General features: G+C 46.1%; 1 protein-coding gene across 1 annotated transcript; it reads right to left on the bottom strand.

Moving 5' to 3' along the window:
* Positions 1 to 761: 761 nt before the first annotated feature.
* LOC142251074 (cytochrome P450 2G1-like) lies at positions 762 to 27,172 on the bottom strand. Its single transcript, XM_075323582.1, has 9 exons — positions 26,960 to 27,172; positions 22,755 to 22,917; positions 17,306 to 17,455; positions 16,625 to 16,785; positions 13,027 to 13,203; positions 10,732 to 10,873; positions 8,538 to 8,725; positions 5,109 to 5,250; positions 762 to 1,172 (listed from the first exon to the last, which is right to left on the bottom strand). The coding sequence occupies exons 1-9, from the start codon at positions 27,137 to 27,139 to the stop codon at positions 988 to 990; spliced, it is 1,488 nt and encodes a 495-aa protein (XP_075179697.1). The 5' UTR covers positions 27,140 to 27,172; the 3' UTR covers positions 762 to 987.
* Between the last annotated feature and the right edge of the window lie 757 nt (positions 27,173 to 27,929).

Raw genomic sequence — 27,929 nt, 5'->3', positions numbered from 1 at the left:
TAGCTTCTCTATACTGGTCTGGTGAGGTGTTGTTTCGATTCAGACTTATTGGTTGTTTTAGTACTTTATTGCTGTGAATGGTTGTGGTGTTAAGTCTTGTTGTCCTTTTGTTGCTACCTTCCTTCTCTTGCTTTTCTTCTTAATATCTTACTGTTTTTTCCTGTGAGTTTTCAGTGTGTCTGAGTTTTGTTTTTACCCTGCCTGTCTTTATCTGCGTTACCATCTGACTCCTTCCTTTCTTGGAGTCAAGGGGACAGATTAGTTCTGGTCAGGAGAACAGTAAGACGCAGAACTCCGGCATCTCCACCATCAGGGGTAATCCGGAGGTTAGGCATTGCCTATAGTCCCCCAGCATAAGGGATAGCATAGGAGCCCCTTGTTCCTTGCTATCCTGTAGTCACATAGTGACAGAAGAGACTTTAACTAAAATATTATGTGTGTATGAACCAAAACAGGACTGTTCACATCTGAATTTTTAACTGCCTTATTTCTTAATCACAGGGGCAGAAAAATAAATGAAACAATAGTGTCATATCCATCAAATAATGAACACGATCAGCACCAAATGCGTGGACAGAATTTACTATATTTGGACCTTTTAGTCTTTTATCATGGTGACCATCATTATATTAGACAAAATACACTAGTGAACATAGCTATAGTTATAGTTATACAAATCTGTTACAAAAGGTCCCAGTTATAATAAAAGCATCAATACCAAAAATTATGAAGAAAAAAAAATGCATACATTAAACAAGATAGATACTGTACATTACAGTCCAATATTTTTATTACATGAAATAATCATGGATATTGAAAATTATATTTTATTTTGACAACTATTAATCCTGTATATACACAAATTTTTATGCAATGTAGTCTTTGTATTGTTTTATTACTTGGTATCCTTACAAAATTTGAAAGCTGCTCTAATTTTGGAAGTTCTAGGGCTTCTAGGTTTCTTTTTGCAAAAATTTTGTCTTTAGCTCAAAAACGAGGGATGACCTTCATCTTGTATGAATGGGGTCTTGAAGCATTGGTGTTGGGCTCGGGTCTTATATTCAAAGTCTTTCTGTCTACGGTGGGCTCCAAGGTGAATTTCTGAAGTATAGAGGTCAGAAAGAGGAAGAGCTCCATGCGAGCCAGGCCTTCTCCTGCACACACGCGTTTGCCTGAGAAAAGAGAACGAGAGTGCACCATAAGAAGTCAAGCTAAGCTTAACGGTTTGTGTGGCTACTGAAAATTTGTATCCCAACCGTTACTATTCTAAAGCCGATATGTTTTGAGATCTTCTGTATTACACTTAAGCCCTGATCTTGATGAGGAGGCGAGTCACAGTGCACAGGTGGGCTAAAATAGCTCGAAAGACCTGAACTGACCCTAAGGGGTACTTTGCACACTACGACATCGCAGGTGCGATGTTGGTGGGGTCAAATCGAAAGTGACGCACATCCGGCGTCGCTGTTGACATCGTGTAGCACCCCGCGGGCTCGGCTGCGACCGCCAAGCCGCTCGGATCCGTGCTCGTACTGCGGGTGGTGGCTTGTGCCTCTCACGGACCCGGGGGTCACGTCACTCTGCAAGGGAGTTGGCGCTACACGCGGGGACTTGGGTGAGGAGTTCCACGGCCGAGGCCGCGGTGGTTTGATTTGGGATGTAAGTTCGTGACGCCACCTACGGGTTGTGGTGATTGTAGATACCACCGCTGCGGTGAAGGTATGGGGGCTCCCGGGAGCGGTGTAATGGCGCAGCTATGTATTGACCCCTCCATGGGTAGGGGATGTTAGTCCTGGGGCCCGGTTGGCGAGGGCCGGGGTGCAGGGTGAAGTGTTGCGGTGCGGTGCCTGATGGCACTGGTGTACTCACTCTGACACAACACACTGGAGTCTCTGGTAAACCAAACGGAGTGATGAATGGGGCCCGCAGCCGGCTGCAGCTTCTCCCAGAATAGGTTGGTGGTTTCCGCCTTTCTCCTGCACCTCTGTGTGTAAATGTTTGACTCATATGCCTAGACACTGGTAGTCCGCTCCCTGACTTGTATATGCCGTAGGAGCCCGTTTGCCTGCAGACGCTGGCCCTTTGGGTCTCTATGCCTTGGCGGTGGCTTTACCCTGTATGGTTGGGCTGTTGTCTTCTAACGGGACTTGTGTGGGATAGGTCCTAAAGTCCAGTCCGCAATCAGTTGATTCGACTCGGCCCTGTCGGTTCAGGGCTTTGCACTGGGTCTGAGTACCCCTCCTGGTGCTCCTGTTTCCAATCGGTTCCCCGGTTCGGTACTGGCGAGCCACCGCCCGACCCCTCTCCCTACGGTTCCACCGGCTGTAATCCCAGCTCCTGCAGGCGGCCACCACCATCTGCCTCCTTGCCAATGGTGACTGGGCTCCGACCCAGCCACTCGGTAGTCTCTTGGCAGGCCTGGACACAGGACTGCCCGTGAACTTGACTGCTCTCCACCAGAACTAGAACTGATCTCTCCCTCCTCTTGAACCTGACTCTGTGTTTTCCCGCCTCCAGGCCTGTGAACTCCTCGGTGGGCGGAGCCAACCACCTGGCTCTGCCCCCCCTGGTGTGGACATCAAACCTGGAGGGTGGTGACAAGGTTTTTAGGTTGACTGATGTTACCTAATTGGGAGGGAGTATGGTGTTGTGTGTGACTACCTGGGATGACCTGACTAGTCCAGGGCGTCACAATCGCAGTATGTGAATCCTTTTACATACGATTAACGAGAGCAAAAGCGTCGTTATCGTATGATCGGTGTAGGGTCCGACATTTCCATAATTTCGCAGCGACGGTACGATGTTGTTCATCGTTCCAGCAGGCAGCACATATCGCTGTGTGTGAAGCCATAGGAGCGAGGAACATCACCTTACCTGCGTCCACCGGCTATGCAGAAGGAAGGAGGTGGGTGGGATGTTTACGTCCCGCTCATCTCCGCCCCTCCGATCCTATTGGCCGCCTGCCGTGTGACGTCGCTGTGACGCCGCACGACCCGCCCCCTTAGGAAGGAGGCAGTTCGCCGGCCAGAGCGACATTGCAGGGCAGGTAAGTGCATCTGAAGCTGCCGTAGCGATAATGTTCGCTACGGCAGCAATCACAAGATATCGCTGCTGCGACGGGGGCGGGGACTATCGCGCTCGGCATCGCAGCATCAGCTTGCGATGTCGTAGTGTGCAAAGTGCCCCTAAGACTTGGATCCCTGCTCTGACCCTCAACCCAGAGGTACACTTAAGGGTAGTGAGGTCTGGGCCCCCAGCGTGTTCTTGTCTCCTACTTACACTTTGACCTAACTCCCTACACCTCCCTCCCCTGGGATGGGCAGGGCACACCAAGATAACCCCTCTCCCAAAAAGAAATGGGCAGAGGGAAGAACTGAAACTCCTTCACTCTGCAAACAACTACAAAGGGAAGACAATAAAGGCACAAGGAGAATAAAATATAACGTAGGAGCGTAAGTAAATAAGACTTGATAAATAAAACTGGAGGATGGATGTGGTCCTATTAGGTACCAAACCTTGTTAAAACACCCATCGGTCAGTAGAATCTACCCTCCTAAGCCATGTGGTCACAGATGAGCACTTATCACTGCATTCACAAAGGACCCCTAGGAACTCTACAATAACTGGTATTTGTAGTCTGTGTTACTGGCACAAGGAGGTTTTTTTTAAACTGTTATGGTGGCATCAGGATCTGTGGAAAGTACAGATTATTTCACTGTGTCTTCTAACTTCTCTAATGTCTGTGACCAGCATAGGGAGACTAGAGCATCGGTCTACAGTCTTGCAGACTAGCAAGAATTAAACTCTGTGGGACTGCTTGTTAATCTCCTTTGTTATGGGAGAGACAGTGATATTTACCCCCCTCCTATATATGCTGACTGGACACTTCTATTAATGCCAACTATAGTTTATCTATACTGGTCTGGAGAGGTGGTTTGATCCAGTTTTACTGATGGTTGTAGTAATTTATTGCTGGGTGTGGTTGTGGTGTTAACCCATGTTGTTCTTTTGTTGCTCTCTTCCTGCTCTTGCTTTTCCCATTAGTTTCTTACCGTTTGTTCAGGTGAGTTTGTAGTGAGTTTGAGTTTTGTTTTATCCCTGTCTAAATCTGTGTTTCATCACACTGCTGCCTCATCCTTCCCTGGAGGAGGGAACAGATTAGCTTTGGTGGAGAGTAGCCAGGCATGGGACTCAGGCATCTCCACCATTATTGGTAACCCTAGAGTTAGGGATAGACTAGGGTCCCCTAGTGCAGAGTTTCCCAACTCCAGTCCTCAAGGCACACCAACAGTGCATGTTTTCAGGGTTTCCTTAGTATTGCACAGGTGATAATTTAATCACCTGCACAGGTGATCATTCCAACACCCATGCAATGCTAAGGAAATCCTAAAAACATGCACTGTTGGTGTGCCTTGAGGACTGGAGTTGGGAAACTCTGCCCTAGTGTGAGGGACAGTATAGGAACCACCTGTCCCTCGCAGTCCTACAGTCACATCAAAACATCTACCTTTGAAATTAAAGCGGGCTTTACATGCAACGACATCGCTAACGAGATGTCGTTGGGGTCACGGAATTCGTGACGCACATCCGGCCTCGTTAGCGACGTCGTTGCGTGTGAAACTCACGAACGACCGTTAATGATCAAAATTACTCATGTAATCGTTAATCGTTGACACGTCGTTCTAATCCCAATTATCGTTGCTGCTGCAGGACGCAGGTTGTTTGTCGTTCCTGGGGCAGCACACATCGCTACGTGTCACACCGCAGGAACGAGGAACATCACCGTACCTGCAGCCGCCCGCAATGAGGAAGGAAGTGGGCGGGATGTTCCGCCCGCTCATCTCCGCCCCTCCTCTTCTATTGGGTGGCCGCTTAGTGACGCCGCTGTGACGCCGAACGCACCTCCCCCTTAAAGGAGAGAGTGTTCGGCGGCCACAGCGACGTCGGTGAAGAGGTAATTGTGTGTGACACTGCCGTAGCGATATTGTTTGCTATGTCAGCGATCACTCCGTGACGCGCCATGGACGTGGGCGGGTGCTATTGCTCGCGACATCGCTACTGATGTCACAGCGTGTAAAGCCCGCTTAAGAACGGTGAACAATTTTTCTTACCTGCAGAGAATGGCATGAATGCATCACTCTTCTTAAAGGAACCCTTCTCAGTAAGGAAGTGTCCTGGATCGAATTCATTCGGGTTCTTAAATACTTTGGGGTCTTTCAGGACAGAGGTCAGGATCGGAAACACAATAGTTCCCTGTAAAATAAGTGTATGAAATATATTAATCTAAAAAAGTGTTACATCACATCTGGATGTCAAATGGTCAGATATATGAGAAAAACACTTTAGACAGATCAAAACAACTTCTTTGGATTTGGGTTTCACATTGTGGTAGTATTTTTACAGGCACCAGACATAAAAAAAATGGCCACTTCTTTCATGTTGTTTGCCTTTGTTTAGGATAGGTCATCAAAGTCTGATCGGTAGGAGTATGACACCCGATGCCACCCCCAGTCAGGTGTTCTCAGTGTCGGTGGTGTCTGGAATTGCTGCACAGCACAACGCCATCAAATCTACAGTATAGTAGCCACAGCCAGGTACTGCACATCCGCTCCCTATTCAAATTAATAGGGGGCAGATGTGCAGTACCCGGCCGTGGCCACTATTCCATTGACGCAGCTGTGCTGTACAGTTCTGGCCACTGCCGTCACCGAGAACAGCGGATCGGCGAGGGTGCGTTGTATCACATCCCCGCCAATCAGAGATCAATAACCTATCCTAAGGATAGGCCATCACTGCTAAAAAAGGAACAACCTCTCCATGATTATCATGAACGAGCGTTCCTAGGAACATCTGTTTGCCTTTAACGTGTGGCTGACGATGACTCTACAAAAGAGGAAAATGATTCTTTGTCGGATGAAATGATCTTTTTCTTTGCCCAAAACATAATTTTTTTCGGCAGTTCATTGTCCTGTGTAAACAGGACCTGCGCTGCCGAGAGCAGTCAATTGCAGTTCACTTAGGGGTACTTTGCACGCTGCAACATCGCAAGCCGATGCTTGCGATGCCGAGCGCGATAGTACCCGCCCCTGTCGCAGCAGCAATATGTGGTGATAGCTGCCGTAGCGAATATTATCGTTACGCCAGCTTCACATGCACTCACCTTGCCCTGCGATGTCGCTCTGGCCAGCGATCCGCCTCCTTATTAAGGGGGCGGGCCGTGCGGCGTCATAGCGACGTCACACGGCAGGCGGCCAATAGCAGCGGAGGGGCGGAGATGAGCGGGACGTAAACATACCGCCCACCTCCTTCCTTCCGCATAGCCGACGGGAGCCGCGGTGAAGCAGGTAGGAGATGTTCCTTGCTCCTGCGACTTCACACACAGCGATGTGTGCTGCCGCAGGAACGAGGAACAACATCGGACCGTCGCAGCAAGGTAAATATGGTTTTCGCCGACGCTGCACCGATGATACGATTACGACGCTTTTGCGCTCGTTAATCGTATCATCTAGGCTTTACACACTACGATGTCGAGAGCGACGCAGGAAGTGCATCACTTTTGACATGACCCCACCGACATCGCACCTGCGATGTCGTAGTGTGCAAAGTACCCCTTAGTGTAAGCAGGATTCTAAACAACTGCCAATCATGTTATCGGTTGGTGATCCTTTAATGTTTTGCATTGTGCAGTGTAATAGACTCTTAAGCCTGCTTTACATGGTACGATCGATTGTGCGATTTCACAATCGATCGTACCCGCCCCCGTCCTTTCTGCGTCACGGGCAAATCGCTGCCCGTGTCGCACAAAGTCAGTAACCCCCGTCACACATACTTACCTCTCGTGCGACCTCGCTGTGGGCGGCGAATGTCCACTTCCTGAAGTGGGAGGGACGTTCGGCGTCACAGCGACGTCACACGGCCGCCGGCCAATAGAAGCGGAGGGGCGGAGATGAGCAGGATGTATACATCCCGCCCACCTCCTTCCTTCCACATAGAGCCGGCGGCGGCCGCGGGAGGCAGGTGAGCTGGTCATCGTTCCCGTGGTGTCACACGGAGCGGCGTGTGCTACCACGGAAACGATGATCAACCAAATTAAACGATATTATGGAACCTAACGAGCAGTACCCGACTCACGATTTGTGAGCGATACTGCGTCGCTAGGAGGTGTCACACAGGCCGGCATCGCCAGCGATGCCGGATGTGCGTCACAAAAACCGTGACCCCGACGATCTATCGCACGATAGATTGTCTGGTGTAAAGCAGCCTTTAGTTGGGAACTTAAAATGTAGTAATAAATACAGGTAGCATAAGGTTTGAATTACAAAGTATTAATCTTGAAAATAGAGGTTTGCTGCCCCTGCAGCAGTCGAACTGCTCGGATCCGGGGTTGCTGTGGCTCGAGGGTCCCCAGACCCGGGGCTCAGCGGCCACTCAATGAAGGGGGGAATATTTACAGGGGGTATTGTTCGTGACGCCACCTGTGGGTTGCGGTAAGGGGAGTACCACCTCTGCCAATTGGAGTACCTGGGGGAGATGGAGTGGGGCAGCCAGGTGGTGATCCCTCCACGGGTAGGGAAGACCACGGGACTCTGGAGATGTAAGTGGTGGGTAGCATTGTGCAGGCTATGCGGGCAGGCAGGACACAGGGGGAGCAGCGTATTCACTCAGGCTGTGTGGATGTTGGTGCAACCATTAAGCAGACTCTGACACATGAGTAAACCAAGTCTCTGGGTGCCGCTTAGCGGGAGCTCATCTGTGAATCCGTCCCGTTGGTATTGCTGATGGTTCTGGACCTGCCTCCATGCAAAGTTTTAGTGTTCGTTGTGGCCCCTTGGCATGAAGCTGTTGGGGCCCCGCTACCTGTGTGTAAGGCAGCTGTGCTCTCGATGGCTGACACTTGGGATTTCTGTAGGCCGCATAAGCTGGAAAGCCCTATCCCCCTCGTTATGTTGATGCCTTTGATCTCTAAGCTCTTGGGGAAAGTTCATAAAGAGACTATCCTCCACAGGTTAATTATCAGGTTGCGTGAAGCTACTCCCTGATCTAGGGTCCTGTACCCCGCTGTGCTCAGTACTGGTTCGGTTACTGGACTTCTGGTGCCGACCGTCCTCCAAACTAAGTCTGAGCCCCCTCTCCCAATACCCTGCGACCGGGTCTACGACTCTTCTGGTCCCAGACCACCGTCTGCGACCTAACCAAAACTCCCAGGGAGCTCCAACTCCCTCAGCTCCTCACTCTCCAAGGGCTACCACTCTACTCTCCTCCTCCTCCCTCCCACCAGTCTGCCTGACGCCTAGGCGGGTGGCCCTGTTCCAGCTAGACCACCCACTGGTGTGCCTGACAGGGTGTGGAGTGAGATGTGGCTAGCATTTGCATGCTGATGGAGCAATACCAAAGGTTAGGATCCCAGAACCATGGGGGGTTGAGCACTGCTCAAAAAGGGAAAGGAGTGCAGTACCCTGTGACACCCTGACTAGTTCAGGGGCGTCACAGTAACATATAAAGTGCTGACTCAAGACACTGATAAGACCGCCATACTGCACCTTAGGAATGTGATATCCTCTGAAGGTTGTGTCATTGTTGGCAGCATGATGCACTCCTGTTGGGACAATATCAGCAAATCTCTGGATCTCGTGGATTACAGCGTCTGTATACGGCATGTTACTCCTGTCCTCTATTGATGGACACCGATCTTTGCCTATTACATTATCAATCTCTTTGTGGATCATCTCTGAAATTGACAATAAAAAACATATTCTTCAGTCAATATATTTTATAATTGTGTTTATAAACTAGTTACTACCAAAGAACAGTTTAACATGGAGACATAATACTGCGCCAATAAAAATCTCTAAACTTATTTGTTAGGAATTTGTTTCTTCTTATGTATTTTTGTTTTCCCTAGTGAAAATACCGCTGTTCTCCCTAACCTGTTTTTTTTGTGTATGTTTCTGCGCCTCTCCTCTCTTCCATGTATATGTAGGTAGTGCAACCCCTACGAAAGACTTGAACGTACTGTGTCTTTAAGGGAACAGGGCTCCCCTGCTGTGTGTAATGGACCAGGCCCATTCCTCCCCTTCTGTGTCTGTGTGCATGGTGTGGGAAGATAGGCCTGAGGGGGAGTGCATTAAGGAAGCAGTGAGAAAGGTGGTTGTGCCACAGGTGTGGAGAGATGACACAGGTGTGGAGAGATGAGCTGGGACGTTGCCTGAGGAGAATTCACTGAGCCCAAGGTAAGGGAGAGATATGGTGTCAGCCATGAGAGTCTAGTGAACCGGACCCTGAGTAAAACACAGTTTATTGCTTGGTTGGTAACTGACCCAAGAGAAGACGTCACCCGGATGAGCCCCGCTGCACCGTGACCCGAGAGTGGAAACGCTGTCTCTGTTCAGCTTCAGCAAAGTGCGCACCAACAGACTTCATACCCTGAGAGAGGACCGGTTCTCCGGACTGTGCCGTGAGTTTGTACTTGTGTGCACTGGTTAAGGTTTAGTACAGTCCTCCAAAGTTAGAGTGCCATGTCCGCATTGTCCCATTAGTGGAGGGCTGTTAGGTTAGAACACACAGTAGCGACGTAAGAGTATATTATCTGCAGTTGGTTGTCCTGTTGTTCATTGTAATAGTTGGGGCGACAGTTGTAGTTCATTTCAGATAAATAGCTCAATTGTGTATTATCCCCCATCCTAGAATACCCCTTTCCCAGTTGCCCAGCAGCCTTTATGTGTTACTTCCCTGCAACAAAATCCCCTGTTGTTGTCTGTAACCTCATCTGGTACTGTAATTTAGTCTGCATCGCAGTGGTCCCTCGGTCATCGCTACATATATAAAACTAGTGTTCTCATGTGCAGAGCATTTTGTGTTGTTATGTTCTGTCATGCTCTTCTGCAGAGCTGATACTTGCCATTCCAACACGCAGAGCTTTTTGCATGTTTGCATTCTCTGCTATTTGTCTTAAAAACCTATGGATGAGTTGCCGCTCAGCTCTCGGTTCTACGCTGGACCTGGGAGGAGCCTACACACATGCTCCTCATGCCTAGTGATTGCTCTGCTTCAATAGGGACCAGGCTCGCCAGGAAAGTGGCCAGTCGTACTTCCTGGTTATACAGTAGTGCTCTTGTCTCCCGTAGTATTTAGTAATCTCATCTTGGCTCTTGACTCTGGACTATTGTTGACTCTATTTTGCCTTTCTCTCTGTCCTGTTACCTCCTGGCTTCTATCATCGGACCTCCTCCTGACCACGTCCCTGCCTGCTCTCTGTATTCTGTACGTAGTCTCCTGGAATCCTGACCCTCGGCTTGTATCTTGACCTTGTATCTGTCTGCTCCCAGTGTCCTGTCATTCCTCCTGGCTTCTGACCTCGGCATGTCTGACTACCTCTCCATTCACTGCACGCAAGTAGTGTCTAGCGCCACCTACTGACAGATAGCACAGCACAACTAGTCTTTTTAGCCAAATTGGTGTGACCCTCAACACTTTTCTTTGGGCGTCCTACATTAGAACCATGCCAGGTAAGAGTAGTCCATATCTCAGGAAAAGAGAAGAGCAGGAACAAAAGAAAAACAACGCCGGATTCAGGAGAACAGCGATATTTACACCATGTAAACACAATTACATATTTATGACAAGTAAGGTGTGGGCTTAGCATTTACCTTTGCACCTCTTGTAGCTATAGTCCTTTAAGGAGGAGAGCATTATAAAAAAAAAAACAAAACTAAAAAATTACATTAGAATAATCACCTTGAATATCTGGATATTTCAAAAGTATTAGAAAACCGTATCTCAAAGTCATACTTGTAGTCTCCGTTCCAGCAAAAAATATGTCAAATATTGTCGCCTCTAGGTTGTCCTCATGAAATTCAGTGTCTGGATTCTTTTTTTCCTAAAATATAAATTCATAAATATTTTAATTATCAAAAATTGTCAAGGTCACATGCAATCGACAGTTAGAAATGTATTAGTTGCTCATACAGTCATATGAAAAAGTTTGGGCACCCCTATTAATGTTAACCTTTTTTCTTTATAACAATTTAGGTTTATGCTATTTCAGTTTCATATATCTAATAACTGATGGACTGAGTAATATTTCTGGATTGAAATGAGGTTTATTGTACTAACAGAAAATGTGCAATCCGCATTTAAACAAAATTTGACCGGTGCAAAAGTATGGGCACCTCAACATAAAAGTGACATTAATATTTTGTAGATCCTCCTTTTGCAAAAATCACAGCCTCTAGTCGCTTCCTGTAGCTTTTAATGAGTTCCTGGATCCTGGATGAAGGTATATTTGACCATTCCTGTTTACAAAACAATCCCAGTTCAGATAAGTTTGATGGTCGCCGAGCATGGACAGCCGCTTCACATCATCCCACAGATGTTCAATGATACCGTCCACCGTGCGGAGCTGCCGCCCGACCACCGTGCGGAGCTGCCGCCCGACCACCGTGCGGAGCTGCCGCCCGACCACCGTGCGGAGCTGCCGCCCGACCACCGTGCGGAGCTGCCGCCCGACCACCGTGCGGAGCTGCCGCCTGACCTACACCCCACCTATTGTCTCCTCCCCATAATCCTATAGAATGTAAGCCCGCAAGGGTAGGGCCCTCTTCCCTCTGTACTAGTCTGTCTACTGTAACTTGTATACGTATTTTGTATGTAACCCCCCCTCTCATGTACAGCACCATGGAATTAATGGTGCTCTATAAATAAATAATAATAATAATAATAATATTCAGGTCTGGGGACTGGGATGGCCATTCCAGAACATTGTAATTGTTCCTCTGCATGAATGCCTGAGTAGATTTGGAGCGGTGTTTTGGATCATTGTCTTGCTGAAATATCCATCCCCTGCGTAACTTCAACTTCGTCACTGATTCTTGCACATTATTGTCAAGAATCTGCTGCTACTGAGTTGAATCCATGCGACCCTCAACTTTAACAAGATTCCCGGTGCCAGCATTGGCCACACAGCCCCAAAGCATGATGGAACCTCCACCAAATTTTACTGTGGGTAGCAAGTGCTTTTCTTGGAATGCCGTGTTTTTTTGCCTCCATGCATAACGCCTTTTTGTATGACCAAACAACTCAATCTTTGTTTCATCAGTCCACAGGACCTTTTTCCAAAATGTAACTGGCTTGTCCAAATGTGCTTTTGCATACCTCAGGCGACTCTGTTTGTGGCGTGATTGCAGAAACGGCTTCTTTCGCATCACTCTCCTATACAGCTTCTCATTGTGCAACGTGAGCTGTATTGTTGACCGATGCACATTGACACTATCTGCAGCAAGATGATGCTGCAGGTCTTTGGAGGTGGTCTGTGGATTGTCCTTGACTGTTCTCATCATTCTTCTTCTCTGCCTTTCTGATATTTTTCTTGGCCTGCCACTTCTGGGCTTAACAAGAACTGTACCTGTGTTCTTCCATTTCGTTACTATGTTCCTCACAGTGGAAACTGACAGGTTAAATCTCTGAGACAACTTTTTGTATCCTTCCCCTGAACAACTATGTTGAATAATCTTTGTTTTCAGATCATTTGAGAGATGTTTTGAGGAACCCATGATGCCACTCTCTTCATAGGAGATTCAAATAGGAGAACAACTTGCAAGTGGCCACCTTAAATACCTTTTCTCATGATTGGATACACCTGCCTATGAAGTTCAAAGCTCAATGAGGTTACAAAACCAATTTAGTGCTTTAGTAAGTCAGTAAAAAGTAGTTAGGAGTGTTCAAATCAAGATATTGATAAGGGTGCCCATACTTTTGCACCGGTCAAATTTTGTTTGAATGCGGATTGCACATTTTCTGTTAGTACAATAAACCTCATTTCAATCCAGAAATATTACTCAGTCCATCAGTTATTAGATATATGAAACTGAAATAGCTGCTGCAAAAACCCAAATTGTTATAAAGAAAAAAGGTTAACATTAATAGGGGTGCCCAAACTTTTTCATATGACTGTAACAGCCTATAGATTGATTTCAATGTCATTTTGATACAGGGGAGTATTTTTTTTTTTTTCTTTTAAATGTACAAACTCACCTCTTGCATTTTTATAAGGAAACAATCTATGAAATCACGAGGGCAGTTCTCGTCCAGAGTGTCTCGATGGATCTTTATCACCTTTTTAATGAATTCTTTCAGGCTGTCTGAAAGTTTGAGCATCCTCTGGTGAGGACCAGGAATGTAGGACATGATGGTTGGGAACATGTTATAAATCTGTAAAGGAAAAGGTAGAAAAAAATAAATTAATAATATATATATATATATATATATATATATATATATATATATATATATATCTATATATATATATATATATATATATATATATATATATTATATTATATACTTTAAATAATATATTCACCTTTTCAAAAAAATGTGTTGGTATTGCTTCATTGCAGCTAAAGTAAAAAATATCCTATTATACCATCACCCATTCCCTGTAGACTGTGAGCCCTCGCGGGCAGGGTCCTCTCTCCTCCTATACCAGTCTGTTTTATACTGTTAGGCTATGTGCCCACGCTGCGGAAAATGCGCGGATTTTGCTGCGGATTTCTCGCGGAAAAGCCGCGGATTTTCCAGAAATCTGCAGCACAGCTACACCCTAGCCATTTCTATGGCATTTGGGAAATGCTGTGCCCACGCTGCGGATTTCCGTGCGGCATAATCTGCAGCATGTCAATTATTGTTGCGGATTTCTCCGCAGGGTCCCATATACTTGCCTGCCTCACCGGAGTCACTTTCTCCGTCCGGTGTACAGAAGCGCGGTGAATCCAGGTACAGGAAGGAAGAGGTGGGCGGAGACTGCACAAGCTCCGGTCATGTGACAGCCGGAGCTAGTTCAGACCCGCCCACCTTCTCCTGAAGACGCTGAGAGAGTGACCCGGCTGCCGGAAAGCGAGGTGCTGCATGATGGAGGTAAGTATGAACTCCCCCGATCACTGCAGCACTTGTTCTGCATTGAGGAGGCTGTGCCGAAGCCATGGTACTGTATCCTCAATGCAGAATGCCCGCAGCATATCCGCACGACATTCCGCAGCATGGAAATAGACAAAGGTTGTGGTGCTGTTTCCTGGGAGCACCTGCGGAATGTCCTGCGGATATATCTGTGGGCACGTAGCCTTAATGATTGTTGTACATATACCCTCTTTCACTTGTAAAGCGCCATGGAATAAATGGCGCTATAATAATAATAAATAATAATAATAAATAATAATAATAATAACTCAACTTTGCAGAAAGTCTTAATAAACTATTCTTCCACCATCTTACAGTCTAGGCCGAAACTCTCAGAGAAAATTATTGAAAAAAAACAACAGAAAAAAAGCAAATTGGGCATAATTTCACACAAACCCCAAGAATGGGCCGGACAATATTGTCGGCCCCCTCAACTTAATATTTGGTTGCACTTCCTTTGGAATAAATAACTGCAATCAATCGCTTTCTATAACCATCCACAAGCTTCTTACACCTCTCAACGATACGTTTGGGCTCTCCTTTTGCAAACAGCCCCAGGTCTCTCATAATTGGAGGAGTCTTCTCCAAACAGCAATCTTAAGATCACGCCACAGAGGTTTAATGGGATTTAGATCCGGACTCATTGCTGCCACTTCTAAACTCTTCAGACATTTGTTTCCATCCATTTCTGGGGGCTTTTTGAAGTATGTTTGGGGTCATCATCGTGCTGGAAGACCCATAATCTAAGACATAAACTCAGCTTTCTGACACTGGGCACTACATGATCACCCAAAATCCTTTGATAATCTTCAGATTTCATGATGTCTTGCACACAGTCAAGACACTAAGTGCCAGAGGCAGCAGAACACGAACAAAACATCTTTGAGCTTCCACCAAATTTGACTGAAGGTTGTGTGTTCTTTTTTTGTAGGCCTCATACTGTTTTCTGTAAACAGTAAATTGATGTTGTAGCACCCCTGCGGTCATGCTACTAAGATCTGCAACCTGGTTTCTGGAGTCCTGGGTCTGGCTAAACCTGCACACACCTAAAACACTCACACAACACCACCCTGGACCACAAGAGGGCATTATCAGAGGGTTGGCCGTCCTATGGTGTAAAGCCTGCCCAGGAAGTGGAGGTTGCCTAGGAGGTGTAAATCAAACCCTCCTGTAGTGAGGTCCCTAGAGGGAAGGGGAGGAATTGGTGGGTGACGGAGAGGAGTCCAGACAGAGTGAGGAGAAGTCGGGAGGAGGTCTGGGTGCAAGGCCTGAGGATCGATCGCACGATGCCCAGGGGAGAATCAGCTGGCTGTGGGGTCTCCAAGGGACTCTGACAGAGCTCTACAAGAGAAGTGCACGGAGGGGGCCATAGCCAAGCTACACAGACAGAGCCGGGACAAAGGGAGCCAGGAATCTGTCCCCAGCACCAGGGGAGTGTAACCTGTGAGTAGACCATCACTAAAGACTCCCTGTTTCACTCGGACTTTGCCTGTTTGGATTCCTTCCAGCCTGCACCTCATTCAGCACCATAATAACCAGCAGTGTGTGCCCCGGTTTCCTGCATTATGCACCTCATCCAACACCAAGAGGTCTCATAGACTGTTCCTGCACTATCCACCCCATCCAACTCCACGAGGGCACCGGGGCCTTCCCTACCTGTGGAGGAACTCACATCTAGCTGCTCCATTCCATCAGCCCCAGCCCCCTTACACAGCAGTGGCGGTATACCCGTTACCGCAACCCGCAGGTGGCATCATGTACACTAACTTTCATCCCTACTGTAAATAATTCCCCTTTACAAGATGAGCCCCAGTGCACGGGACCGGGCAATGGCCACCAAAGTGACATTTCCATCTGTAAATCGCCCGGTACCGAGTACCGCTTTCCCTGGGCGACACAATGTGCTTTACCAACAAGCTCTATCTTGGTCTCAAATGTCCAGAAAACACTCTTCCAGAAGGAATTTGGCTTATTCACGTACATTTTGGCAAACTGTAATCTAGCTTTTTTTCTGTCTCTACATCAGCAGTGGGTTCTCCTGGGTCTCCTCAACAACGTTTCATTTCATTCAAATGTGGATTAATAGTTTGTGCTGACACTGATGCACCCTGAGCCTTCAGGACTGTGTGAATTTATTTGGAACTTGATTGGGCTTATACACCATCCGGACTATCCTGCAGTACAACTTTACATCAATTTTTCTCTGTCGTCCACATCCAGGGAATTTAGCTACAATACCATGGGTTGTAAACTTCTTGATTATGTTGCTCACTGTGAACAAAGGAACATCAAGATCTCTGGAGATAAACTTTTAACCTTGAGATTGATGATATTTTTCAACAAATTTAATTCTCAGATAGTTGTCTTCACCTCTTTTGGTTACAGATGCTTAGTGTGGCACATACAGATGCACAATGCAAAGATTGAGTCAAGTTCCAAAATATCTGACGCAACCAAGGTGTCCAGACATTGAGCCATAGGTTCATTGATACTGTTGTTATAATTTTTCCCATACAGGCACATAGACATATCTGTGTATAAAAATGTCTAATAGACACAAGACAGTTTATCTTCATCCATGTGGCCAGAAATTAGTAAAGTAAACGAAACCCATTATTTTTTATAATTAATGTTAGTTCCATTTACCTACATAGTTTAAAGGTTTAGTGATATTTACCTGTCCAGAACGGCTGTTAAGCAGCTTAAGAATATCATTAAGATAAGATAATAGAATCAAGAATTGTTGATCTTCATAGTTGAATCTTTCGCCAAACACGACAGAGCAAATTACATTGGAAACAGTGGATCGCATTATATCTACCGGGTTAATTGGAGAGTCTGTAACAATGTAGGAAAATATAAAGAGATGGTTAGTCATTTTTTTTTTTTAAAGAATAACTAAATTGTATGTAATTGTTTGATAATATATGCATACCCTTAGACAAAATCCGACTAGACTATTTCCGTCGTGGTCAATGCAGATGCCGGATACAGTGTAGTCAGATTCTAGCCGGATACATGCGGTCAACGACTGCAGACAACTCCCTTAAATGCTACTACACACTACTACTAAAGATCTGTAGTCCATAGTGTATCATTACCTCACTAAAACTGGCCATAATGATCACATTAATGTTGGCTGTATCTTTTGATTCAAGAGAGATCAGCCATGGCTCTAATGTGTATGAAGGCAGTCTGACAGATTATCGTAGAAGTTGCGGAAAGGAGAATCAGGAATGTTGAATGATAGGCCAATCCTTTGTTCCACAAGAACATTTTGATCAATGAGGCTGGTTCTTGGTCAAAATATTTCTAATATGTATGGTTGGTCTACGACCAAATTTTCAACTCAGCCCACCTTTTTCCTCCATAAGTCTCTCATTCAAGCATTGGGCTTCCTCTTGGATTCTTTCTTCGATACTTCTCTTTCCCATTCCAAAATTTCTCAGAGTTGTTAAGGAAAATCGACGAAGGATTTTCCATCTTTCTCCACTGCTTCCAATTACTCCTGCAAATACAAGCATGTAATTAAAAAGGTTGTCCAAGATTTGAAAACTATGGGTACTTTTCTGCCATAAGGAATGCCGAATCGGTCTCCCCACAATGTGTCTAGTGTTGTAGATTATCCCAATTCCCACCAATGGGGTCCAGCTGCAACCCCAGACAACTTCTGGAAAGGTGTGGTGTATTTTTTTGTGGAAAGTGACTGTAGTTTTCTTATTTTGATATCCCATTAAAAATCTTTTTTAGTATACATGCACTGCTCTCCTGTCAGGTGGACAATGGACATGAGCAGTACAAATTTTAGTCTCTGAATGTCACAACAAGCGTTAGCTTTTCAAAATTGTGCAGATCTCAAATACAAAAGATACACATTTCTTTTGCTTTATTCTTATTATTTATTTATTTTTTACAAAAAAACTCACTTTTCAAGATTAAAGAGGTGGTTCACTCAGCATAGTGGTAACACATCAATGTAAACCTCATCCCTATCATGTGACCCACCGGGCTCCGTGACCTCTGAGATCCAGTGATGTCACGTCAACTTCCAGTTGACCTGACATCAATGAGGCTGGCCCAAGTCTCCCTGAGTGTCTAGGCTGTGGGTGAATTTTCACCGCTTATCATAGCCCAGCATCACTTGTGCTTGCGACGCTCTGCAGCGAAGGAGAGAGCACGCGATATGCTGGGCTCTAACGAGCAGGGAAATTTCACCCACAGCCCAGTCATTCAGGGAGACTTGGGCCGGGCTTGGTGATGTCAGGTCAACTGGAAGTTGAGGTGACATCACCTGATCTCAGAGGTCACGGAGCCCGGGGGTCATATAATGGAGATTAGCGGATCGCAATAACGCAGCTCACAGGCTGAGTAAACAAGGTACTTGAAAAAATTGACTAAACAAGGTACTTGAAAAAACGCCTTCTTTATGAGGTTTATATTGATGTGTGGCCGTATGCTGAGAAGTGAACCATCCCTTTAATTAGAGTTTGAAAGGTGCATTGAGTTTCAAGTGACTTTGAGGACCTTCAACTTCTTGTCAATCTCATCATTACTCAGGCAAAAAAATGTCTGTAACTTTCTTCAAAGTATTGAGCTTCCTTTTGCTATTTCTATACTTTATATACATAATAATAATTTCTTTTATTGAAAGTCCACATACTTTATGTAAATTAAGATGGTTTACTGAATATAAAGTACACAGGAAGATTAAGAAGAACTTTTTACCCAACAATATAAAAAAGAATTGTGCCAAAGGGGTGAGGTAGGGAGGGGAAAGAAAATGTTTCCAAGATTGTATTGGCAAGCATTGAGTGATACACACTTTAAAAGGCCCCCTTCACACGTCCGTGAAAATCACGCACATGTTTCACGGACGTGTCAAACGTGCGTTTTCCCCTCCGTGTGCCGTGTTTATGGCACCACGTGTGTTCTCCGTGTGTTATCCGTGATAACACACGGAGAACGAGAACTTTCTGCTCACCTGTCCCTGGCGTCGCTGTCCGTGGTGCTGATCTTCGGTCTCCGGTTTTGCCGACTCCCCGCTGCTGATGCTTCCGGCCGCAGTGAAGTGAATATTAAATGAGCATAATGAGCGGCGGTCGGCAGCAAGTGACAGCAGCGGCAGAGACTGCAGGGCTGGAGAAGGTGAGTAAAGATTTGTTATTTTTTTCTCTGACACGTGAGTTTTCTCCGGCGCGTGTCACATGGGACCGCATCCACACTACATCCGTGTGGTACGTGTGCGGGCCGCGTGACACCCGTGCTGCCGGAGAAAAACGGACATGCATCCGTGTGGAGCATACGCGCTCACGTCTGCTCCACACAGAGGCACGGGCCAATGGCTGCACACGTGTGTGGCGCCCTGGGCAAGCCAGGTCGACACAGAACAACACCAACACAACCCAAACACCCCGGCTAGGCACACCGAAGTCAATCAAAATCCTTGTTGCCTCCCTCCAGGGGATGATGTCCACACCAGGGGGTGGGCCAAACGGTTGGTCCCACCCACCGAGGAGTTCACAGTCCCGGAGGCGGGAAAAGGAAGTTAGTTAAGAGTTAGTTGGGAGTGGAGAGAGAAGTGGGAGAGGAGCAACTGACTGACCGTGTCTGGGTGTGTGGCCCAGACGGTACGGCAAGGTTGGCAGACGGTGGTGACCGTCTGCAGGAGAGGCCGATTGGAGCAGAACGTAAGGACCGTGGACGGGCGGTGGCCCGGCGGTACCGGACCGGCGAGCAAAGAGAAGCCAGCACCATCCGGCAGGGCTTACGGACCCCGACAAGGCTAGGAGTCGCCGTTGAATTTGCCAAATCCGTTAGTGAAGGGAACCTCCGGGGTTTCCCAGCAGTCAAGTCCCGATAGAAGGCGACAGCTCAAACCGTGAAGGAAAACACAGCCACCGCCAAGGCTACAGTCCCCAGGGCCAGAGCCTGTGGGCAAAAGGGGCTCCCTCAGCATCCATCCAAGCTGGGGAGCGGGTTACCGGTGGGAAGCCATTGGAACCATAACACAACACAGGTGCAGGGAAAGGCAGTCACCATCAACCTACCGGGAGCAGAAACCATCGCAGCCGCCAGTGGGCCCCGTCCATCCAGCCGTGTGTTTTTATCAAGGACTTTGTCTTCGTCATTGGCTGAGTGAGTACTACCGTGCCGTGCGGCACAGCGCTGCCCCCGTGACCCTGCACCTCACCAGACCCCGTAACCCGCCTGCAATCCCTAACCCCTCACCGGGGCCCCGGGACAACTACCCCCCTACCCACGGAGGGAAGAACCAACATCCAAGCTGCTCCCAGTCATCACTCCCGGGAGAGCAGCGGTGGTGTCACAACCTCACCACAACCGTGGGTGGCGTCACGGACAATAAATCCCCAAAACCATTCCCCTTTCACTCACGGGCGAGGAGCGCCGCTCGAGGCCCCGGGATCCGGCTCGCCGCTCGAGCCACCACCGAGCAGCGAGCAAGCAGGCCGCAGCAGAGCCGGACCCGAGCAGTGGGCGAGCGCGGCGTCCCCTCCTCCACCCGCGACACGTGCATGTACATAAACCCATTGATTTTAATGGGTTTACGTGTGCCCGTGTCTCCAGTACATGCGGGCACGGACCTAGCAGGTACCGGAGACACGTGCGTGTGAAGGGGGCCTAAGGAAAATTCTATGTGATCCCCAGCGAGGTAAATGTTTTACCATTCTTTCAAATTAAGTTATCAGTATAATGAAACTTCATGGACTGCCCCACAGAAGTTCTCCACAGGAAGGAACATAAACGTCTATCACAGTTACTGATGATGATTTGACAGAATTATAATCATAGAAATCTTTTTAGCTTATTTAGAAGAAAATAGAGGGGAGAATAATCATACTATCCTCCCAACAGAGATTACTGTCCACTGCTGCCTTTATAAAGCTGTGCTTAATAGTCATGGGATGAGCGTACTCAGAAGCAGGGTGACAGCCGCGCTGGAGACTCCATAAGTATAAAGGCCCTGTCACACACAGAGATAAATCTTCGGCAGATCTGTGGTTGCAGTGAAATCATGAACATATTGTTCCATTTGTACACAGCCACAAACCTGGCACTGATTGTCCACAATTTCACTGCAACCACAGATTTATCTCTGTGTGTGACAGGGCCTTTAGTCTCTTGCTTTGCACCCCCCTTGCCCTTTCTACCACTATTTTACAGCACAATGTTCAGGTCCTCATAGACTTATATGGGGTTCGGCGTCTGGACCGATGTTCTAGTTCAATTTTTATTCCGAACGGGGCTTTTTTTTAAAGTCCGGCTGGACTCATCGAACCTGAAAATCTGTTGTGGGTTCACCTATCTCTAATTATGACCCAGCCTTATCCAGTTGAATGCTACAATGACGTAAAAAAAAATTCAACATATGGCATTCATCATAATTTGTGACTTTTCTATGCCATAAAACTAAAAAAAAAACCTTTGATAAACTATTTCCCAAAAAAACATCAGAATATTAAAGCAAAAGTGTTTTTAGCTTAAAAAATTGTACAGCCTCAAAAATAATCAGTAAAGGAAACCCAACATCTTCACAAACATGTACCCAACAATGTTTTCTGAAAAGGTTTCGTCATCGGGGCTTTAGACTACCCTTCAGGAAATGCACGAAAGGCAGTTGTAATGTACTGTTCCGTAAGGTTAGAAAAAAAAGAATTTTCTTTTTAGCGAGAAAAAAAATCTATTCCTGTTTGTGTTCTGCTTATGATATCGCAGTTCAGGTTACTTTACGTAAATAGGTGTACGATGCAATACTAGACACAGCCAATGAGAGGCACCGCTTCTGGCAAAAATGACATTTTTAATTTTAGGTTACGCCTTTTAATAAATATATACTTATCCTATTAATCTGTAGTACATCCAAGGTACAAAGGTTCAGAACAGCTGAGGTAGCACAACCAGAAAACAGATTACATAAGAATTAACCCCCGAAAGCTTCAGGAATAGTCATAAATCGTCCTCCCTGTAACATGTGAAAGAATTATACCGTATTTTTTGGATTATAAGACGCACTTTTCCTCCCAAAAATTTGGGAGGAAAATGATGAGTGCATCTTAAAATCCGAATATAGCTTACCAGGGTGGCTGTCTGTGCGGCGACGGGTGCGTTCGGGCGACCAGGTGCCTGTGGCTGCGTGCAGGCAGCCGGGTGCTTGTAGCTGCATGCGGGCAGCCGGGTGCCTGTAGCTGCGTGCGGGCAGCCGGGTGCCTGTCGGTGCCGGCTGCCTCTCTGTCCTGGAGGCCGGCTGCCTCTCTGTGCGGGTGGGCGGCTGTGCAGACTGCGGTGACTGTGCGGTGAGTGTCCCAGTGTGTCCGCGGTCCCAGTTTCAAATGATGGCGCCTTGAGTCAGCACGTGCGCAGAATGAGCCCTTGGATAAGAGCTCCATCTGCACATGCGCCGCTCCAGGCGCCATCATTTGAACTGGGAATGCGGACATACTGGAACACTCACCGTACCGGCTTGCTCTACAACTGACCCGCCGCTGCTGACGCCACTGACCCGCCACGGCTGCTAGCACAATCTCTGCCTCCAGTGACCCTGCTTCACCACCACTGCTGCCCCCCTCTGGTAAGACAACACCAGAGTATGACGGACCCCGTTTTTATTTTTTTTACCTTTTTTTTTCTCTAAATTTGGGGTGCGTCTTATAATCCAGTGCGTCTTATACAATGACAAATATGGTACTTTTACAGCCCTGTATTCTTTAAATAATGTCCCTCATATGTTGAACATTACAGATATTACTGGAAATGTATTATTATTTTAGACATTTATTTTATTAACTTACCAAATTCTTTGCTGAAAACCTCTCCCGCTCCTAGATCTCCCCGATCACTAAACTCATCACTGCGGTCCACCAATGCTTCCTTCACTGCATCGTACCCGATCAGTACTATGGTCCGGAGATTTGCTATGTAGATGGTGTAAACAGGTCCGTATGTCTCACTTAGCTTGAGAAATATAAAAAAAGAAATAAAAATCTGTATAAATTACAACTTTTTTTTCAACGGTTTTAAACTCAATCTTGAGTTATGGGGAATTGATGGATGAATTCTTTGTAGTAAGATCGATCTTGTGCAGCCTAGATAGGTCCACCGGGGTCATGTCAGTCTAGATCGGTCCACTATGGTCTTCTCAGCGTAGATAAGTCCACCAGTGTCTTCTCAGCCTAGATAGGTCCACCAGGGTCTTCTCAGCCTAGATAGGTCCACCAGTGTCTTCTCAGCCTAGATAGGTCCACCAGGGTCTTCTCAGCCTAGATAGGTCCACCAGGGTCTTCTCCGCCATTATCTTGATAATATCAAGCCGTCGAGTTGCTCGTCCTCCTCTTTGCTTTGTTCCTTCTATTCTACAGATTACGAGTCTAAAGGCCCCCAAACACATCAGATTAAAAACAGCTACACTCATCTAAATCTTGGAGGGATGATGACCATGTAACATTTAAGTGGGCCTTTTGATTCTTGCCTGATAGATTATTTTGGAGGAGACATTTTGAATTCAAGCGATGAAGCCTTTGACCTCTGCTCTCCATTGAAAACAAATGAACACTTTGTCAAGTCGAACATTCAAGTGTATGGCAGGGTGGGAGAGATGGTAGTCAGCCAAATGAGTATTCAGTTAGCCACTGTAACGCCTGCCTAGAACCATAGTCTCAGAATGGCTGTCATAGACAGGCTAGAGGAAAGCAAGGTGCCGATTCGTATTGAATTGATGATGACTTACAATTTTTTAATTCACTTTTTTTCTCTATCTCGTTCCATTTTCGAGATAAAAATGCTAACTCCATTGTTTTCTACCAGGTGGCGCTATAAGTGGTTTCATTGCGTAGCGCATGGCTACTTTACTATACCTAGACACCACTTCTATGCCTATAGCTGCCGCCGTTCTCAAGTTAATGGCGCTGGACAATATATGGATGGACACACTGTATAAGGCTGGTTTCAGACGTCCGTGTTTAATCAGGTACCAGTCACACGCATGGTTATAGTCACACGTGTGTCATACGTGTGACATCCATGTTTGCATACATGTGACACGTTCCAGGTAAAACGTGTCTCTGCAATGAAAAGATGTTCTACATTTACCTGTATCCAGCGATGATGTCTTCTGCTCTGCTTCCTCCCGCTCCTGACCCCCGCTCATTATTATCATTGATTATTCACTGCCCGAGGATTTGGAAGCTGGAGCATCGCGGGGACAGCGCCGGACAGCACAGCCGAGGACAGCCCCGCCAGGGACATCGCTGGTGACAGTTGAGTATACAGCAGTTTGTGCAGTGACATCCAGGGGGTCATCGGAATTCCTAATGAACTCTCATGAACCCCTGGAAGTCACCATCGTGACACTCGCTGTAGCGCAGTTGTCGCAGGGGTGTCATCAAGAGGTCATCAGAGTTCATTGGGAAATCCGATGACCTCCTGGACGTCCCTGCACACACACTGCTGGCAGGATACTCACCTGTCACTAGCGATGTCCCCAGCGATGCTGTCCTCGGCAGTGCTGTCTCCAGCGCTGTCACCATGATGCCCCTGCTTCCAGCTGCTCACTGCAGTGATTCAATGAAAATAATAATCGGGGGTCAGGAGCGGGAGACAGCATCGCTGGATACAGGTAAATATAGAAAATCTTTTTATTTAAAAAGCCGTGTTTTCTCTGGTACGTGTCACACTGATGTCACACGGATCACATCAGTGTGCGGTCTGTGTGACACCCGTGCTGCCGGAGAAAAAATGGACACATGTCCGTGTGAAATAGCGGGGCCACACGGTCCATGTGAAAACACAATAGGGTAACATGGGTATGTGTGACATCCGAGTTAAAATGGATGTCACACGTACCTAAAACACGGACGTCAGAAACCAGCCTAAGGGAGTTAGAAGAGTTAGTTGTCTTATGCCCAATAGTATACAATCATTATTTAGACATATCAAAAAGGAAATTTTCAGTCACAAATAACCTATATCAAGTCGATAAATATATATATAAAAAAAATGTGTTTTTTTCTCTTTCTATTTCTTTGCTTTACAAAAGGCGTTTGTGATCAAAGCATTCCTTTTTGACATGTCAAATTAATGGTACATTTTCCGCAGGCACCTTGGGTGCTTTGGATTTTCCTCGTTATGTACCGTTGAATGGACATTTGGCCTAAAGCTATCTGATAGGATAGGCTGTCGGGATCTTAGATGTTGGGATACACACAGAAACAGTAATACACAGTCAGAGATCTGGGGGGAGCTCCACCTTGAGGACCACTTTATATCTGATAGAGGAGAGCATCTAAAAAGACAATTTACAGAACCCCAAATCAGAGAAATGAGCAGAACATGTGTTGATATTGGTTGCATTTTGGAGTCATTGAAAGCTTTTTTTACGTCAATGACACAAGCTCCTCCATATTGCTGGATTTTCTCTCTTTTTTTGCTAAATAAATTAATAGTATTAGGACATGTAAATAACATACAGCGCTTAGTTTATACAATTTTCATCAAAAATGCGTATACGCTATTCCATTGCGACAAAGTAGACCTCAATATAGAAGAGGGAAGAGCAGGACCTAACCCTGACTGTTCAGAAAAGGCCCCTCACCCGGTGAGATTTTTATATTAGCGATTGGACTGTCCCAATTGGGTACACTTTGTCGTGATGGGATGGCTTTTATGCTTTTTTGATCAATACTATTTTAACTAAGTATCTTAAGTTTTTTACAGAACCCAATAATAGGTCCATGAATCTGATTTGCCTGCTAATTTCAATATTCACTGTGTAATACCTCTTTTCTCCTGTGGAGGTGCTGCTGGCACATTGAACAATATATTTACTGTATATACCGTACAGACCAAAAGTTTGGACACACCTTCTCATTCAAAGAGTTTTCTTTATTTTCAGGACTCTGAAAATTGTAGATTCACATTGAAGGCATCAAAACTCTGAATTAAAACATGTGGAATGAAATACTTAAAGTGTGAAACAACTGAAAATATGTCTTATATTCTAGGTTCTTCAAAGTAGCCATTCTTTTGCATTCATTACTGCTTTGCACACTCTTGGCATTCTCTTGATGAGCTTCAAGAGGTAGTCACCGGAAATGGTTTTCCAACAGTCTTGAAGGAGTTCCCAGAGATGCTTAGCACTTGTTGGCCCTTTTGCCTTCACTCTGTGGTACAGCTCACCCCAAACCATCTTGATTGGGTTCAGGTCTAGTGACTGTGGAGACCAGGTCATCTGGTGTAGCACCCCATCACTCTCCTTCTTAGTCAAATAGCCCTTACACAGCATGGAGGTATGTTTGGGGTCATTGTCCTGTTGAAAAATAAATGATGGTCCAACTAAACGCAAACCAGATGGAATAGCACACCGCTGCAAGATGCTGTAGTAGCCATGCTGGTTCTGTATGCCTTCAATTTTGAATAAATCACCAACAGTGTCACCAGCAAAGCCCCCCCACACCATCACACCTCCTCCTCCATGCTTCACGGTGGGAACCAGCCATGTAGAGTCCATCCGTTCACCTTTTCTACAAAGACACGGTGGTTGGATCCAAAGATCTTAAATTTGGACTCATCAGACCAAAGCACAGATTTCCACTGGTCTAATGTCCATTCCTTGTGTTATTTAGCCCAAACAAGTCTCTTCTGCTTGTTGCCTGTCCTTAGCAGTAGTTTCCTTGCAGCTATTTTACCATGAAGGCCTTCTGCACAAAGTGTCCTCTTAACAGTTGTTCTAGAGATGAGAAGGTGGGTCCAAACCTTTGGTCTGTACTGTATATTTTTTAAGCTAAAAGAGAAGGAGGCAAAAACTGTCATAAAATTACATGTATATGATAATGAGCTGCTAAAACAGCTGCAGGTAACATGAATTTCCTGAAGCTTTCCTATCTATTTCTGGGAGCTATTCTGATTTAAATTCATGCCAGGAATCACTACACAACTAATTCGGTAAAAAAAATTACCAAGAGGATTACCAACAAGATTGCTTACAGGTCAGTGTTCTTACCTTAACTAATGACTGTGGTAGCTCTGAGGTGCTGAGCTGAAGGATATTCCCCAAGCCCGGCAGAGGTGTAGGTCCTGGGGGGAGATTCTTCTGTTTGACCCTACCCCACCATTTAATGAGATAAATGAGGAGAGTGACCCCAGTAGCCAGGAGAAGTGTACCTGCGATATTCAGAGCCATTCTGAGCCCCGGTGACTACAGCTCAATCTGTACTGTGTCTGTGTATTTATATTCGGTCAGGTACGAGGATGAGCTCCAACATGTTAACAGGCTGGGTGTGGATACAGTGCAAAATTACAGCTATATTTCACAATGTCTTGTGAATACAATCATAATCAAATATAATTTAACCCCTTAGAGAAGCAGACATTTTCCATTTTTTGCTATCGTTTCACATCCACACCTTCCCATAGCCTTCCTTTTTTGTTCTTCCATTGACATAGCCTTATAAGGAAAAATGAAGGGAAAAAAAATTCCAGGTATGTTGAAATGGTGAAAAAACCCTTTTTGTCTGTCATTGTGTTTTGGATTTCTTATTTATGGCAGTCATTGTTCTGACAATATTATTCTTCACTTTCGGGGGTGGCATTGGTCTCTGTAGTGCCTGCACAATGCTGGTTGATCTTATAACGCATACTGGCAGCGCCATGGCCGCCACTAGGAATTTTAGGGCCCCATACTAGCAAAATTTTTCAGCAAGCCTGAGACTTTGCCCAGACTCTACCCCTTCTCTGTCTCAAACTCTCAAACCTTCCACACCCTTACTTACTGTGCTGTTTGGCGACATAGTGTGTACCAAACTGAACATGAACTAGAGGAAGCGAAGGAAAGAGTTGTCTCAGGAGATTAGAAAGAAAATAATAGACAAGCATCTTAAAGGTAAAGGTTATAAGACCATCTCCAAGCAGCTTGATGTTCCTGTGGCTACAGTTGCACATATTATTCAGAAATTTAAGATCCATGGGACTGT

The sequence above is a fragment of the Anomaloglossus baeobatrachus genome, chromosome 9 (assembly GCF_048569485.1).
Source record: "Anomaloglossus baeobatrachus isolate aAnoBae1 chromosome 9, aAnoBae1.hap1, whole genome shotgun sequence".
NCBI classification, from domain to species: Eukaryota; Metazoa; Chordata; class Amphibia; order Anura; family Aromobatidae; genus Anomaloglossus; species Anomaloglossus baeobatrachus.
This window is presented reverse-complemented; position numbering and strand designations above follow the sequence as displayed.